Source organism: Melopsittacus undulatus, chromosome Z (genome assembly GCF_012275295.1).
Source record: "Melopsittacus undulatus isolate bMelUnd1 chromosome Z, bMelUnd1.mat.Z, whole genome shotgun sequence".
Lineage (NCBI taxonomy): Eukaryota > Metazoa > Chordata > Aves > Psittaciformes > Psittaculidae > Melopsittacus > Melopsittacus undulatus.
The window spans coordinates 28,890,442-28,903,262 of record NC_047557.1 but is presented as its reverse complement, the minus strand read 5'-3'; the positions used below and the strand labels follow the sequence as shown (position 1 = coordinate 28,903,262).

Below are 12,821 nucleotides of genomic sequence, written 5' to 3'. Positions count from 1 at the left end.
TGTGAATTGCCCTGTGGCCTGCTTTTGCTAGATCTCTGCTCTTTAATCAGTGGATGTTATGTCATCTGCATATCTTGCTATGACACTGCTCACCTCTCAATAAAATACTAAAAACCAGCAAAAAAATTAGACTACATGGCGAACTTTTGTAAGCAAATAGGCAATTTGTAAGCAGTAGTCTCTGCTTACTACAGGCTTATGTTTTCTAGGTCTCAGTATGTCAGCTGTGACTACATGAGCTTAGTTTATGATGTTCGGGTAGCAAACTGCAAATAAAAACAATGGAGAAAAATAAGCTGTATTTTTTTTTACCTTGTTGTCATATTTTTGTCTTCTCTCATATTTTTGTCTTCTCTCCTTTTCCCCTCCTTTCTCTCATGTTTTTGTGTGCACTTTCTCTTAAAAGGAGCCTCTGACTTCAGCTTACACCAGGGTAAATGGATTTATTGCATCACAGAAAAGAGTCTTTAGTAACTTATAAGCAAATGCCAAACAAAACATTTCCCCTTAAAGGTGTAGCCAATATTTATAGCCAAAATGAGGAGAGTTGTAAATATGATTTTTTTTTTAAGATCGTTAAATTTTCACTGTTAAGTTTAGTAACAAATTCAAATGCAGCTGATAATTTTTGTTTGCCATGCAACTTAGGTAAACTGTGCTTCTTTAAAAAACTAAATTACCTACTTTTATAGAAGTGAAACAAACCCTTATAGAAATAAAAATAGTTTGTAGTTCCTGTAATTACTTGACACAATCTCCTCTCTTATTGAATCCAATGAGGCTAGTAAACTAGTGATGTGCACAGGTCTGCTCTGGTTTTCTATAGGCATCAGAATCAAAACCCAAAGCATGTGGTACTGGATGATACCAGCTGAGTAAGTGGAGCTTATAGGATCATTAATAGGTTAAATTTTGTACTGGAATATATACCTTTAATATATTGTGAAAGAAACAGCAGAGAGAGAATCTCATTTGCCACCATTTTCTTGCAAAATTGGGTGCTTCCATGTTATATTGCAAAAGGTAGATATATCCTGTAGGCAACATATCCATTCCATTTTTGACTCTACACTAAGGAATTCAGGTTTTGCATACGCTTTGTCTCTGTAGGAAATCTTGCTGCTGTGCAGTAATACAGCTTGCTTGCATTTGCTCTAGGCTTGTTTATTTTCCCAGCTTTTGGAGATGCCTTGGCTTCTCTACAGCATAGCTAATAGTAAGACTATCACAGGCTGGGTGTTGTTGGCCACCCACTTAGAAAATTATCTCTCTTTTTCCTGCTTCTGTTGAGAAATGGTGATTTTTAGAATAAATATAGCTGAAAAAATTTAACTATCTATATTGTGACAAAATGCTTTCCTATAAGAACCTGAGAAACCTATTGTGCTGAGACTTCATGAGCTGGAAATACAGCGTCTATCCTACATCCAGAAACTATGAGGCAGGCAGAAGTATTTAATGATGGCTAAGGAGATGAAAAGGTAAAAAGGATAGAATTATTCAAATACCTGCATTATAGAAGGAAGTTTTATTCAATTGCTACTTCTCTTTTTATTTTCTATCTATTTTGCATCCCCCCAGTAGATTCCTTTTTGCTGCCTCTTCCCTAAATTCTGTAGTGATTTATTATACAAACACTTTTGTCTATAATGAAGGGATATCTGGTGAGGAAGTATATTTTTTTTCTTATTTTAGGCTTCGTATGCTTTGAAAAATATTCCTGTATGAGAAAAAGCAACAAGTTATCTGAGTTGTGCTGGACAAAATTAATTAGATAGAATCATAGAATAGTTAAGATTGGAAAGTAGTGTAAGATCATCAAGTTCCAACCTTCCTGCCATGGGCAGGGACACCTCGCACTAAACCATGTCACCCAAGGCTCTGCTAAACCTCGCCTTGAACACTATCAGGGATGGAGCATTCACAGCTTTCTTGGGCAACCCATTTCAGTGCCTCACAACCCTTACAGTAAAGAACTTCCTTCTTATATCCAATCTAAACTTCCCCTGTTTGAGTTTTAACCCATTACCCCTTGTCCTATCACTACAGTCCCTAATGAAGATTCCCTTCCCAGCATCCCTGTAGACCCCCTTCAGACACTGGAAGGCTGCTATGAGGTCTCCACGCAGCCTTCTCTTCTCCAGGCTGAACAGCCCCAACTTTCTCAGCCTGTCTTCATACGGGAGGGGCTCCAGTCCCCTGATCATCCTCGTGGCCCTCCTCTGGACTTGCTCCCACAGTTTTAAGAGTAAATATAAAGGATTATAAGCCAGTAAGAATTGCCATATCAATATGAAGAATAAAGCCTCAGATTCACTAGATTCCGAATGAGTTCTCCTAATTTTTTTAAGCTTCTATAGGCATAAATAGTCAATGCAAGCTCTACTCCCAGTTTATCCTCTGACAGACAGTATTTGAATTTATCATCAAGAACTCTTTCGGAAAGTGAGAAAATCAGACTAGGGGTAGGGGTAGATAGTGGTATACTGAACTTCAATATTACTCTAAATCTGTATTATATTTAAGCTTCTCTGTTGTTGACTCTTGAGACTGTATCAGGATTGTAACTTGGTTTCATGGCTGAAGTGCTCTGAAATCTTGGGAGGTTCCATGTTCTTAAATCACCTAATGGGCTTGTGAATTTCACATTCTGGATCAAAATTTAATGAGAATTTTGGCCACAGGACAGGAAAACTGTTGCTCCCAGTTTTCAGTCAGACACAAAGCCATAGGAGGAACCCAAATGCTGAGATGTTCTGAGAGATTTTTCTGAAAGCTGGCATTACTGTCATGTCTTCCCTCCCTCTCCAGTGTATTCAGACTACATTTTTGTTTCAAATTTTTCTTCTGAAGAAACTTTCTTACAAAAATCTATTTCCTCCAAACCATAACCATGACACAACCACAATACATGAAAACAATCCATGGTCTCTTTAAAATATGCTAAAATAATGACTAGGGGCATTAAAACTCTTCTTTCAAGCCTTTTCACTTTTTCAAGTTAAATTAGAAATATTTTTGCATAATGCCAGGCTTACTAAATACAAGGTACAGCTATGAAAATCTAGTTACTTAAAAGAAGTATGAGGAAGTGACTTTTTGATTATTTTACTTCTTTTGGTCTACTTTTTTTTTTCAAGGTAGTCCTAGATGTTGGCTGTGGATCAGGAATCCTTTCATTTTTTGCAGTGCAGGCTGGAGCTAGAAAAGTCTATGCAGTTGAAGCCAGTACAGTAGCAAAACATGCAGAGGTAAGTGTTTTTCATGTGAGCCAAGTATTAGAATAGTGCAAAATGTGAAGAGGTCTAGAACTGTGCCTCAAAAAGGCTGAATGCTTCAGTGTGATTTTTCTAAGAAGTCAGGTCTCTAAAGGGTAATGCTTTTTGAAAGGTGATTTTTGAAGGTGTTCTATATGTTCTAATATGCCAAATAAATTAATTGTATGATTGTTGTTTCTGTGAAAAACAGTGAATGGTCATAACTGATTAAATTTTTTACTTTCAGAAGGGAAAAAAAAGAAAAACATGAGTTGTTTCCATGGGTTATGTGCAAAAACATTCAGGTGTTTTTTTCCTATGACTCTTGGATATCTGTGTGATCAATTGAGTTAGTTTCCTGCTAAGTTTGATCAGTTGGGTCTTTCAACCTTCTTACAGAACTGTGTTCTTAGTATTTAAGAAAGATGTGTCCAAACAATGCACTTATTTTTAAATGGTATTTTTCAGGCATTGTGTTTACTAAGCATTCTAATATGATTAAAATAAATTTAAGAGCTCAAAGTGGTATTGGTAACTAAATGCCTTAGGATAAGTTCACTTCCTAAAAACTGTTAATCCTAAATATTAGCAACAGCAAAATTCTCAAAGTTTTTTTCACAAAGTTTTTTTATTTAGATTAAGTGTGAGCATTATTATTATTATTATTTTTGTCAACACTGATCACTTCCAGCTGAGTCTTAAAAATATTTTTAATATGAAAAAGGGTGAAAAGTAGTGAAGTGGAGGATTTTTCATCCCACCTAGAAAAAAATTGCAGCACCTAGATGTTAATTTTTCCTTTTGCTTTACTGATCATGAATATAAATGTTCATGGGCTACATTAGGAGTCCACAGTTCCTCTAAATCCACACAATGAATATGCAGTAATTTACTGAAAGTTCCTCCTTTATGTCCTGGTGCAGCAATCCGGCCTTGGTCTTGCTGATGGCTGGTAAACGCCAATTGCCAACTGTATCATTGTGAAGGAAATGGGTTGATGTTGGAAATTGAGATAAGCTGGTTTGGTCTTAAAGAAGAAAATGTGGATATTAGACATTTTTACTTCTCTCCAGGTAGCAGTAGTTATTAATGTATAAATTCCTTCATTCTAGCTTGAATACAGGACTCCATAATCTCCCCATGTACGTTTTCATTAATTTGTATTGAGGAAAAGTGTTGTTTCATACAATCATTTCCTACTTCCACCTTATCTGTGCTGCAGTTGACAAATGTTTTCTTGATATGTGTCTGTTACTTTTGGAATTGGTGAGGATGTTCTAGCCTTACTTAGCATATATGTACTGAGAGAACATTTCTATTATTATAATTTGTATAATTAGAAAGATTCTTTGTAATTAAAGGGATTCTTTCTTGATTGTTTGTCAATGTGTCAGATGTATCAAAAGCATTAATATGTTAATATATGAAAAGTATCTCAGAGAGAAAGGTGGAGGGTAGTTCTTACTTCACACAGGAATTTGTGAACAGATATGATATGAGCAATATCTTTGTTTCATGACAGACAGAACTTTTATTTATGAAAGTATAATAAAAAGAGCAAAACAGACATACTTTTCCTAGTAGCCATATAATACCTAGTAGTGAGTGTAATGTGTATGGGTTTTTTAGCATTTTGGTCACAGGTTTGAAACTGTGACTTTGGAAATCCAGCCAGAAGTATGCAAAATCACTAGTTATTAAATGGAATGTGCAGCGTCTGAAGTGTATCAAATACTGAGTATTTTCTTGGGCAATGTAAATGCGAGTAATATATCTGGCAACTTACTGAGAGAGAAAAAGCATTAATCCACTGGGTTTAGAAATTGGATTGTTTTTTCTCCTGGGGTGAATGAAATGCTAAACAGCTTAAAAAAATGATTGACAAAGAGAAGCAAAGAACCTTAAGCAGCTATAGATACTGGGGAATAATGCCTAAAATGTCAGTCTCAGTTGGATAATTCACAAATTTTTGGTCATTTTCTTTCCTTCTAATTCCCCAAATACATCTCAGTTTTCATAAGAAATATAATAGACTGATACAGTCATAATTTCTGTGAAAACTTGTTCACTCATGAATTGTATTGCAGATCAGCTGATCTAGTAACACATAACATGTTTTAAGAATTTAATTTTATTCGGTATAAAGATAGTTAGCCTTAGGTATACTATTTGTCATCTTTTAATATTCCACAGTAGGATTTCACTGGTATGGTTTATCAAGTATCTGGATTATGAGAAAACCATTACTTTCCATCCAGTTATTCTCTCATTTCTGCATGGATTCATTATATTTAATCTGTTTCAGATACGTGTAGTAATATTGAATGTGAGATTAACAAATATTGTTCTTTTTTTTTTTTTCTATTTTAATACAGAACACTTGAAACCAATGCAATGAACTACTGACTGAAGGGAAATTGCATAAATTAATGCTCTAATAATTCTACTGGTAGATTTGTTGGGTTTACAGTAAATTCTTCTTCATAGTTGGAAGTTTATTTTGAAAGAACAGGATTAAAAATTTAGCACTACAATGCAGTTACCTGAAATCAGGTATCTATTTGACAGTGTTGAAAACTGTGTACTGCATAAATATGTACAATGGTAGAGTATCTGAAAAGTGTTTTGGAAAGAAAATTCGTAACAGCTGCTGTGTTAGGAAACATCCTGGCTGTTGATTTGTACTAATTTATTTTAGGTATTCACTGGAGAATATCTCATGTCTGCATCACTGATTTCTGTGTAATATTTGGGTGGCTTTTCTGTCTGCTATTCATGTACCCAAGGCTTACCTGCTGTCTTTTTTTCCTGCTTCATAAACTTCAGCAGAGAAGAGAGAAACCCTGCGTACCTTTATCATGAATCTGCACAAGTTTTTCTTCTGTTCTGTGACTCCTTGTTTTGGAGATACAACTGTTGGTAGCCACATGCAGTACATGGCAGAGGAAGAAATTTGAAATACATCTTGCCTAACAAACCAGTTTGTAATAGGGAGCAAGTGCTGTCCAGCAGTAGGTGCATGACATGTGAGATGAAAGCAATCTCAGTCTGCTGATTTCACTACTGCAGTAAATCCTTTGGCCAAAAAATGTGAAGAGCAGAAGAAAGAAGGCTGACAGAGGCTGGTGCTGGTACCTATATTGTCTAAACAGGAAATGTGATTCTAAGCAGCCTATCTAGGACCAAGGGGAAACATTTACATTAATAAACTGGAAAAAAATATCTACATGGAACACTTGGGTAAACAGAAAGAAAGAGCTACTGTGCATGAGGAAAATCTGACTGTATTGTGGAGGTCAGCTAGTGATGGGATCATTAAAAGTAAAAATAATTACTTCCTGTGAAATCCTTCACTTTCTGTTGTGACATGGGACACAAATAAGAGATTTGTTACATCTAACACTCCTATTTAATCTTTTGCAATAGCCGAACAAGAAAATTAATTTAATGAAAGACAATTAACCTTGAGTGGAGTGTGTTAAAGCTCCTGGGGGTGCTCATGTATGAGTGGATGCAGTTTGCCTGCAAGACACAGGAATTTAGAAAAGCATTTGATGTGCACTGGGGCAGTCTTGCAAAGATTGTGTCTCAAGCACCATAATGTTTGCAATTATTTACAATGTGTTTAGGTGATACTTGTGGGAACCTTGATATCTTCTGTGCCGTAAACAAATCTTCATCTGTTATTGTTTTCTATTACTTAGATTTAAAGACTTTAGCCATATTTAATTACATGGTAAGTTGTCTGTCTCATTTTGTATGTCAGATGTTGTGTGGTGGTGTTTATATGGTATGGTGATAATGCACACTAGAAATTAGGGTAGATTCTTACAAGATATAAGGAAGAAATATTTTACAATGAGCTTACTTTCAGAGTCTTCTGAAATCCAGAAGAATAATGAGAGAATGTGGCTGCTGAAAATAACACAACCCTTCCAGTCACTGACAAAATTATAAGCTATTGGGTGGATTTTTTTCTGTATTTTTTTTTTTTTAGCTTTCACTAGAGCTGTGAAATATTGAAACTATTCCTTTTGTTCAAACACATTATGCTGACCATAACCAGGTGATTGCAGGAATTCATGAGATACTGTTTGGAGGTGAAAACGTTGCCAACACCCCCACTCAGATATACCTCCTCTCCTTTTGCTACAGATTTGCTATTGATTTCCAAAGGCACTGAGTCTAAAAGCTGTATTGACATCATCCTTTGCTGTTTGTTCTTCATTTGAAAGAATCTTTTTTTAAAAAGGCACAAAAATTGCTAATATTAAGTTAGTAAAAACAGCAAGCTGTCAGATGAAGATATGAGTTGATTTCAATATAACAGATGAAGAAATAGTTTTTTTAAGGCATATCTTTTATATGGCATGGACAAAATACCTGCCTAAGCAGTGAAGTCATATTGGTGATGGTATAAATAATGTGCTGTGTTTAAAACACTCAGCTTGTGAAGGTGTTGCAGAGGGTGAATTAACTCAGTAATTCTGTGAAGAATAAGGTCAGTTCAAACAAGAGAGGTGGCTGGGACAAAAGTTGGTTTATAGCTGTTAGCTTATAGCCTTCTTGAAGTGATTTATTTATGTATTTATGTGATTATTTTTAAATTTCAGGTTTGCACTAATATTGCCTGGAAGTAGAATTTAACAGTATTTTACGTGCACTTGGTATAACATACTTGTGTTATTAGTATTTCTGTTACTTCTGTAGAATCTAGAAGCTTCCTCATGTATGAAAGAGAGGTGTAGAAATTGTAGAAGACTAGCTCTCCAATATTTAATATAAATTAACTGATTATTGCTTTTCTTCATGTGATAATGAGCCACTAGTCAGAGTTCATTAATGCGTGGTAAATTTCAGTTTCAGAAAAATAATCTCTGAGTTTAAAAAATTATTTAAAAAAAAGTGAAAGTCTGAAATTTTCAAAACTAGCTTTTCATTGCCACCAAACCAGCTAGATACGCAGTCAGCTAACTCATCTGTAATAATAACCCAAAAAAATAGCTGACACAAGACAAGCAATCTTCTCCCTGAAATAAATCAGCATCCTAATGCATGTAAAATACTTGCTTCAACTGTCATTCATTGGCTTCCTCACAATCTTGGTACACAGTCTGAGATTTTGGCAGATGCAGAATTGCCTTGGTTTTTCAGATCTCTATCACAGTGTATTGGTGGGACACAAATTTTGTGTGAATAAGCACAGGTTTCTGTTCGAGGCTCTGGCTAAAACCTGGCATTACTAAATTCCTTTTGAAAATACAGTTTCTACCTCAATTGAGCTTCTGAGTGACAAAAGCACACGGAATGTTTGCTTTCCCAAGTCATAGCTACACTCTAAAGGAGAGGATTAATACTAACAGTGTTTTTTTAGGTTTTATTTTTGCTGTGCCTGAAGGTAGAAAAACAAACATTGGTAACTTTTGTAAGCTGTGTAATAATAATAATACAGAATAACAATTTCTATCTGTCCCCATGCTATTATTGCCAGTAAAAATTTTCATAATATAATCATCTCCAGTGCATGAGATATTGTAATGATCTGCTGCCCTCTAGGAAACTGTGAGGTATCTGCCGTAGTCTGTGAGGGTCTGAAATGACTTCTCTCCTTTGTATAACCATGATGCTGCAGAGGTGTTGTTTTAGCTAGTTATTTTTAGATTTGGAGTTCACCTGTGAGCAAAACAGTCATTTAATTTCCAAAATGAAACTTCATCATGTGTCTGTTCACATAGCCTCTGGTGTAAAGAGCTTTAAAATAAAACCTGTCAACCTGTTATTAGAAATGAATACAAACAGTTGTCAGAGAAAGAAGCAGGGATGTTATTTACCTAATTGATAGCATGCTAGCATAGAATGATCTTTGTTTTGGTTAGTAGTTTTATTACCATATCAACATATAGTTTATATTAGCAAATTATGGCTGGAAATCATTAGCTGTGTCAGTCATTCAAGATTTAATGCAGATTAGTCACACAGATGTTATACTTACTATGATAACAATAAGCAAAGAAGGTGTTAAAATTCCACTAGTGAGTGTGGAGAAGGTACTTAATAGCTAGCATTTAACTTCATTTGAAGGAATCTAAGTAACTCAGGTATATAATATAGAACCATAAAATTGTTAGGACTTGATGAAGCATACTGGTCTCTTCTATATGTTGTTCTGAGTTGATTTTTTATTAACTTCTTTAGCATATTCACATATCAGTGGATTAGCTAATAACATTAGTCATTCTCTGGTTAGAATGAGTCGTAAGTATCATTGCTGTTACCAGTCTGTTTTGGAAAAGGTTTGCTGAAGTAATTATATACACTTACATTGATGATACAATTATATCAATGCAAATACAGCTGTGAAGGAGTTTTTTATTACTTACTGGACATCAATACAAATCTCCTACTGTGCTGTTGCAAAGGATTCTTCACTTTATAGAATCTCCCAGCAGACATCTCAGATTAGTGTGAATTAATTGCTTCTTTATAAGTTTGTGCCAGAAGAACCCAGATTCTGCTGTTATTTAAAAGCAAGAAGTGTAGATATTTCCCCATATATCTGAGTACAGTGCAGCTAAATAGGATACACATCTATGTGTACATATGTAGAGGCTTTGAAAAAGTTGTTCTTTTTCTAAGACTTAACTTGCTGTATCAAACATAAAATTTAAGGTCCATTTCTGCTGTTCATTAAACACTTTCCCCCAAGTTTCACTATGCCCATACAAGTGAATAGATTTCCAGTATCTCAGCTTTAAGTACTAGCACATTCAAATGTGTTCATGTGAATATAGTGCTGTGTTCCATTTATGCTTAGAAAATACTGCAAACTTTTCAGTTCTTGAGTTTCTTCATCCTTTCATGGCTATGTAACTTATTCAAGAACAGTATTTCTAAAATTTATAAACTTGTGAAGACCCTTTCTTTGTAATCTTTTGTATTGAATTAAAATACCCACCTTTTCCTGGTAGGCAGTTTTTTTTCTTTTAGATACCAGTTACTGTCATCTCTTGCAAGACAACAGTACTTGTACTATCACTTGCTGATTCTGCACATTGTATTTCTTTGAGTTTGCTCCAGTGAGCTCCAGCCTTAGAAATTTGGTGTGGCAAGGAAAAATATTTGTATTTTATTCTGATTAACAGACTGAGGTAGTTGGTTTATGCTATAAGGGGTTTAATGCTGGTTAAAGACCTCTGATATGAATTCTGATGATCAAGAGAGTCAAAACTTGCTGTGTGCTTTTTTTTTTCATCCAGCTGTTGGTGAGAAGCAACAACCTTTCTGACAAGATTGTAGTTCTGTCTGGAAAAATTGAGGAGATCTCTCTGCCTGAGAATGTTGATGTGGTAATTTCAGAACCAATGGGTTATATGTTGTTCAATGAACGGATGTTGGAAACTTACCTCCATTCCAAAAAATGGTTGAAGACGCGTGGTGAGTGTCCACCATGTTATCCCCTGCATAGAGAAAGGAAAGAAAAATATAATGCTTCTGAAAAAAATAAAAAAAAAAATACTTGAATTCGTAGTCCAGGATTGTCTGTATTTATACCCTCAGTCTAGCTTTAACACCAATATCTAGGGGACCCAGGTGAATTAATAGAATGATGAAGTTATCATTGCTATTGTACTATGCTGTGACTTCTTGCTGTTTCACAGTGGAAAAAGCTTTGGAGCATGCTGCTATTGCAGTGCTGAGTTCTGCTTGTGCTTTAATCTTAACCTGCTGTTATATACACTATGATAGCATTTCTGTTACAACATATCCCAATAGATAATAGCACACTAGCCTCAACTGCCAGACAGAGGAATCAAGCTGAGAGTGGAATGGTCAAATAGAATTTTGTTGTTCTGGGGGAAGTTCAAGTTATTTTGACATCCTTTCATTGGGCTTCTCCCAGATGCCTTATTCTGATATTTGGATGTTACTTTTTGAACAACGTGAGAGATTCACAGTGTTCAGTGCTCTGTATTTCATCCCTCCAGTATGAAGGTAATCTGTAAATTCCAGGGCCTCAAGTGAATCTTCTTTGGGAGGCAAATCTGAGCATCCAATTGCTGAATGATAAATCTACATGAACTGCTAAAAATAAACTATGAAGTATCTCTTTAAATGACTTATTTAAGAAACCTTTCTCAAGCAAAATTACTGCAAAATGGAATTTTTGAAGCATGGGCTGAATCTGTACCTAAATGCAGGGAGCTAACGAATTTGCTCACAAACCACATTTGAGTTGTATTTTTCAAGTCAGCCACTGATCTTAAGTCTCTCATTTAGAGCTCAGTTTCAGAGGAGGGCTTTTGAAAACTTATCAGGAAGCAGCTCATTCTTAGTTTTAAATGAGTGACAGCTTTTAAGCATATGTGTCTAGCTTTCTGATTGCTCACTTATGGGGATGAATCTCCTTATGTGGTAATTATTAAAGTTTATGATTGTCTAAGTAAGTGAGCTGAAATTATGACATTTTGAGTCAGTTTCTAATATTTAGTACCTGTTAGGTTTGGAAACTTTCTGTTCTAAATTCTCTGTGAACTTGTTAATATTCTCCCCACAGCCAGTTTAAAAAAAAAACATGTCTATTTTGTGAGTGAGTGTTGTTCTTTATTTAATTTTTTGTGGATTCTTCCTGCATGATGTACTGGCAAAAGGAACACTGCTTCCTTTTCCTTCCACTTCTTTACCTATCCACCCCTTCAACTATACATTGTATTCTATAACAGATTTTAAGAGGGTGAAGCAGTATGCTGAAGTGCAGTTCAAATTGACCAGGCTTTATTTCCTGCTTCCATTGACACATGCACAATAGAATACAAAAGCTGTCATTTAAGGTGCTAAGCAGTCTTATGCACTGCCTACAGAAAATAATGGAAGGCAATTCCTCTGGTTTCCCGATCTATTAGAATGTAGTAGATCAGGATTTCATTCCCTGCCCTGTTACAAATTTACCACTGTATGAAAATAAAATTTGGTTTCTCAGCTTCAGCACCTTTAAGAAAAAAAAAAGGGTGTAATATACATTTTTGTGTCTGTAAAATTTTCATTGTTTACTCTGAAGTATTATGAGTTTCTCAGATAAAAGTCTTAAGAGTAAAGTGCATATAACTACTTCATTCACTAATGGCAGTTCTTCCAAATTTGACCAAAACCATACCCTGCAGTTTAATACAAGCTTGACCTTCAATGCAAATTTTTCACACAGATGTTATACTTACTAGGTTAGCTATAAGCAAAGAAGGTGCTAAAACTCCACTGGAGAGTGTTGAGAAGGTATTTAATAGCTAGCATTTCACTTTTGAAGGAAGCTAAATAATTCAAATATTTGAAATAGGACCATAAAATTGTTAGGACTTTAAGAAGTATTGTGGTCTCTTCTATACATTGCTCTAGATTAGGTTTTTTACTAACTGCTTTAGTGCACTCACATTTCAGTAACTCATATATTAGTAAAACTAAACATTAAGGTATCTGAAGTGTACAAAAATTGCTGCTTCTGAACTAGTGGTTTCCTGCTAGTGAAGACATCCCTGTAGAGATGTCTGTGGGAGTACACAATTACGGAACATC

At 35.1% G+C, this 12,821-nt stretch overlaps 1 protein-coding gene across 1 annotated transcript in view; it reads left to right on the top strand.

Moving 5' to 3' along the window:
* LOC101875172 (histone-arginine methyltransferase CARM1) overlaps positions 1 to 12,821 on the top strand; it is a 57,115-nt gene that overhangs the window by 28,867 nt on the left and 15,427 nt on the right. Inside the window, exons 5-6 of the mRNA XM_034072711.1 lie at positions 3,141 to 3,251; positions 10,514 to 10,691. Of these exons, the coding sequence (XP_033928602.1) occupies positions 3,141 to 3,251; positions 10,514 to 10,691 (289 nt within the window). The remainder of the gene's footprint in view (positions 1 to 3,140; positions 3,252 to 10,513; positions 10,692 to 12,821) is intronic.